At 42.8% G+C, this 4,812-nt stretch overlaps 1 protein-coding gene across 1 annotated transcript; it reads right to left on the minus strand.

Annotated features, from left to right (window-relative positions):
• Positions 1-1,286: 1,286 nt before the first annotated feature.
• LOC147427672 (cytochrome b561 domain-containing protein At2g30890-like) lies at positions 1,287-1,919 on the minus strand. The gene has a single exon (XM_086496751.1). The coding sequence runs from the start codon at positions 1,917-1,919 to the stop codon at positions 1,287-1,289; it is 633 nt and encodes a 210-aa protein (XP_086352877.1).
• Positions 1,920-4,812: the final 2,893 nt, after the last annotated feature.

A 4,812-nucleotide genomic window follows, 5' to 3' on the forward strand; every position in this document is an offset into this window, starting at 1 on the left:
CAATTTTTATATATTTTCAAATGTAGTAAGAATCTCTCAAGGTATGTATGTGTGTATCTAGTGTTGAAGGCAAAGTCAAAAGTGTTCATATGCTCTATTCTGATTGAGGAGGGCCCGAGTCTATGTTATTAATGGAGAAATTCCTTTTGGTGAGTGATTGAAAAAAGCACCGATGTGTTGTGCCACACACCCCTCAGAAAAATGACATTAATGAGGAGAAAAACATGTCATAGAGATCATAAAATGCATGGTCAAAAGCTAGATGTGTTTTGGCTTGAGGATATTAGATGTGTATTGATATGTATTAAACAGGTGTGCAATGAAGCAATATAGTATTCCATGAGGACATTCCATTTGGATCTTGACATGCAGGCAAGAAACCAACTATAGTATTTCCTCGGACGTCTTTGGCTGTGTGGCTTATGGTTTAATGCATGATAAATTCATAGCCAAAAAATTGGATGTTAAGCCAATGCAATATAGTTTTATTGGTTATTGTTCAGAAAGAAAAGGATAGAGTTTGTATCATTTGCAAACTAAGGGAAAAGTGATTTGACAAGATTTGGTTGGAAGATGCAGTTCAATCTTTATTAGCATACACCATGGAAACAGATGTGAGCTCAAAGAATGTGTATGATCCATCATTGCCTTTGTTTAATGGTGGGAGTATAGATGTAACTCCCAATGAGGCACACATACATGAGTGCCAATGCATGCTCAATGCATCACAACTTGAAATTAGTTACATGTGTGTGTGTGTGTGTGATGCAAGCAGACAATCAACAATTAAGTTGTAACTAACCCGAGGTAGGGGTTCATGTGTAGCTCTCTCCAGGAAAATTTTAAACGATTATTCCTAGAATCATTCTTGCGATACTAAAGCCATATCACATGCCGTTAGTACTATGGCTGGTGGCTACTAGTCCATGAGATTAGTTTCCTTTTGTGGTAATTCAAGATGAATTTTGAGACATTCACTTATAATCGTGCATTATTTGAAAATTTCAACAACTTACTTTCATCGCTTATCTACTCATCGGCCACAGATTCTCCGTCTATCCTACATCCATTGTCAATAATTAAGGGGGATGACAAAATTACTGCCACAAAAATCAACGTTGTATATTGCTTTATCATGAGTTTTTACAGGCTACGAGCCACCAACGATGATGTTTGTACGCAAAATTTAAGCTGGCTGCTGTCGCCATGGCTAGCTAGTAAAGGGTTATTAATAGAGAATAAATTTAAATATTATTAATGTTGGAGGCAGCATGCACAGTTCTTCATCATGCAGCAGCTGGCGCAGATCCTGAGCCGCATGATATGCTCACTTCCTGCACGGCCAGCTGATCTCCTTTGCTTATACCTGTTTCTTCATCATGGGCCGTCAATGGCGCCGCTGTAGAAGCAGCAGCCTGAGGGAGGGCCCACTGCACCTGGCGAAGGTAGGCCCACCGGTCCTGGGCCAGGTATACTAGTGCCATCAACGCCACCTGCACGCTAAAGGCCACGTTCACACGAAATAGGGTGCGGCCGCTGATGAGCTCCAGCACATGCAAGCCAATGAAAATATTTACAAGTGCCAACAGGATGGTCCCGGTGCCAAGGATCCAATGGGCGGCGTACCACATACCCCTCTTCCACCCAGCTCCCACATCCGGCCGCACCACCCCCAGAAACGCCACCACCAAAGGCGCCAACAGCAGAGTCAAGCCCAACCTCCCATGTGTGTGAGCAAGCCCCACCGCCCCAAACTCGGCCAAGGCCAGCCCTCCCCCCCCCACCGCCAGAAGCAACCCCAAACTTTGCGCAACGATGTGACCTTTAGCTATGCGTCCCCTCAACAACGCATTACCTTCTTGGCGAGCGGTCCTCAGGAATCGGATGAGAATGACGCCAAGAGGCATGCATAGTCCCATGCCCAACCACATGAGGAGCCCATGCAGCACGATCACTTGGAGACGGTCCATGATGTGGCGATGGTGGCCTTCAGCTTCAGCAGCAGCAGCAAGTTGCGCTAAATCGGGACGACGGTGATCTGTTCACAGCTTACGCAGGGCCTTTTCGACGACGTCCTTGTGGAGCTAAACCCCATTTCTTTACATTTATATAGCTCCCGTAATCAGCGCGTAATCAAGCAGAAAAGCACGCGCTTAGGGCTACAAAAGCACACGCAGTCCTGAAACGTACCCGGCACGTTATTAAGGCCATCGGGAATCATCTAGTGGCGTAGCTGGCTTTTAAAAGCAAGAGTTTTGGTAGAGTTTTTCACCTTCAAAAACTCAACGTTGCATTTATCAGTTTTCACCTCAAATGCAAAGCTACAATTAATGCGGATTGGTTCTCACAAGAGCATTTGGGATCCTCCTTGGCCTAGCACAATGCGGATTGGTTCTCACAAGAGCATTTGGGATCCTCCTTGGCCTAGCACAATGGCAGTGGACTTTACCTACTAATCTCTTACCTAAAGGCCAAAGTTCTTGTACGTGACAATATTACGCAAATATGCCATGATCATAGAGGGAGGCATGCACGATGAAAAATACTCAAAGGATAGAGTACCCCTTCTGAAAAGATCCATGGGTTGTCCCTCATATAAATCTTGAAACCTGGATGCAGTTATTCTCAAGAACTTTACAAATGAAGAGTGAGCTTGCATTAGTTGGTAATGCCTTGTGGCTTGGATGCTTGTTAACAAACATTGGATGCTACAGTGGCCTGAGGCAAAGTGGGCAGTAGTAGTCTCAAACAACATATGGGATCCTCCTTGGCCTAGCACAATGACGGTGGACTTTTACCTAAAGGCCAAATTTCCTCTAGGTGACAATATGACGCAAACATGCCATGATCAAAGGTGGGTAGGTTTTCAACTGAATAAAACACAGTCCATCACTATCAAAACGAGGTGGTGCAGGTTTCTTGAGTCCCTCTTTTAATCAGAAAAGCAGCACGGGGCTATGGCCACAAGTTTTGTTTGTTGGAGCACATTGTTTCCTAAGAGCTATATTTAGCAGAAGACAAATCAAAAAGTTACACAACTCCAACTGCGAGACGACCCTAAACATAGCAGGCATATCATCACATCCAAACCATGGCAAAAGAAATGGCCAAACACTTTAACTAAACTTGCCTTTGTTGAAAATAGGGACGCACATTGAAAATAAAATAGGAGCGCACACTAAAAATAGGGGCGTACTGTTTCTACCCTTGCTCATTGCTCCCAACTCTCAAAAATAGGGGTGCACGCTCAGAATAGGGACATACTATTTCTATTTTTACCACCACCTCTACTTGCTCCTACAAACTCTCAAACTGCTCGTCTGTTCTAAATTCTTTTTCTTGCGTCGCCACACTCCTTGGGTTCCATTTGCTTCCCCTACAATAGGACTATGAGTTTGTGAGCTTATCGGGGCTCCAACACTCTCTTGCAACAGCTTGGAAACATAGATGTCTGCTCATATCCAGGGCTACACGCACTCTTGCATGCGCTTCCACACATAGACACCTGCTCCTGGTCGCTTATAAGTTTCGAACGTAGTGCTGTCTGCTTAATTTTGCGATAGCCCATAAAGTATGATTTGGAGTTTTTCTATATACTGCTTTTGGTTTTCAATCAAATTATCTTTATGTATAGCCCGTTTTTTCCGGTTTTGTATCATCTGGAGATTACCATCACCCACAACACTACTTTGGAGAGGCCACAACAGAATTGTATGATCTCGTGGTCGCTCATAAGTTTCGAACCCAAAATAGAGATAAAATTGAGCACTACAACATCAATTTTAAACAGAATATTGAACGATAATTTGTACAAGTATTAACTTATCTTCATGATTTGTTGAGACCAAACATTTCCTCTTTATGGTCTTCTTATGATCGTGCTCTCCGCAACCCTCATACCATGTTGAACCAAAGGGAGAGAGCGTAGGTAGACAAGAAGAGAGAGAGAGAGAGAGACGACACCATTATATGCAAACCCCAAAGTGTGTAGAGAGCACACACTGAGGACACATATATAGTGGGGAATCCTAGCTATATATAGCATAGGGGTTGGTATATATAGCTCCAACAACATGTAGCAACATACTCAGCCTCTTTGGTAGATTGACTAACACAATTTTGTAACCAAGATGTCCAAGCCAATAAAATACTCTACCAATGAAAATTGAAGATGGCCCAAAGTGGACTATTTGTTGTTCAATTTCCTTGCATGCTTTACACCTATGAGACCAATTGTACAATACTCTCATCTTTGCATACCAGAATAGCACATGAGTTAGGGTAGAGGACTACTAATAGGCTTTGCTTATTATTGCTAACCATATATGAGGATAAAGAATATTGAAGTAAGTTAGCCACGTATGACCATAGCCTAGCACAATGACAATGTAATTTACCTACCAATCTCTTAACTAAGGGCCAAAGTTCCTTAGATACATGTCAAATATCGTATATATCTACATCCAAGACAACACCAAGTCATCTAGTGATGAACAATGATGTGTGTATGGAGTTTGAAGCACAAGGGTAAACAATGCGTCACACAAAGATGAAAAGGGCATGAAGTATGCATTTCGCCACTGTCTCTTTGACAAGATTCTCTCTTGTGTTTCTGTGTACAAACAATGATGTGTCCTCATCTAAAATCAAGAATCCTATAGGTCACTATGAAGTGAGAGGTGTAGCATCATGCCTACTGCACTCCATGAGTCGATCACTAAATTCTAACTCAGCTCTGTGGTGAGAGATAAACTACTGCACCCCACGAGTTAGAATATAACTTTGTCCTAAAACCCTTCCCTAAAGTGATCC

Source organism: Adiantum capillus-veneris, chromosome 23, assembly GCF_014529385.1.
Source record: "Adiantum capillus-veneris isolate H3 chromosome 23, ASM1452938v2, whole genome shotgun sequence".
Classification (NCBI taxonomy): Eukaryota; Viridiplantae; Streptophyta; class Polypodiopsida; order Polypodiales; family Pteridaceae; genus Adiantum; species Adiantum capillus-veneris.

Bases quoted from the DNA above. Each gene is read 5' to 3' on its own strand.
- LOC147427672 (XM_086496751.1), bottom strand. From the start codon at position 1,919: ATGGGACTATGCATGCCTCTTGGCGTCATTCTCATCCGATTCCTGAGG.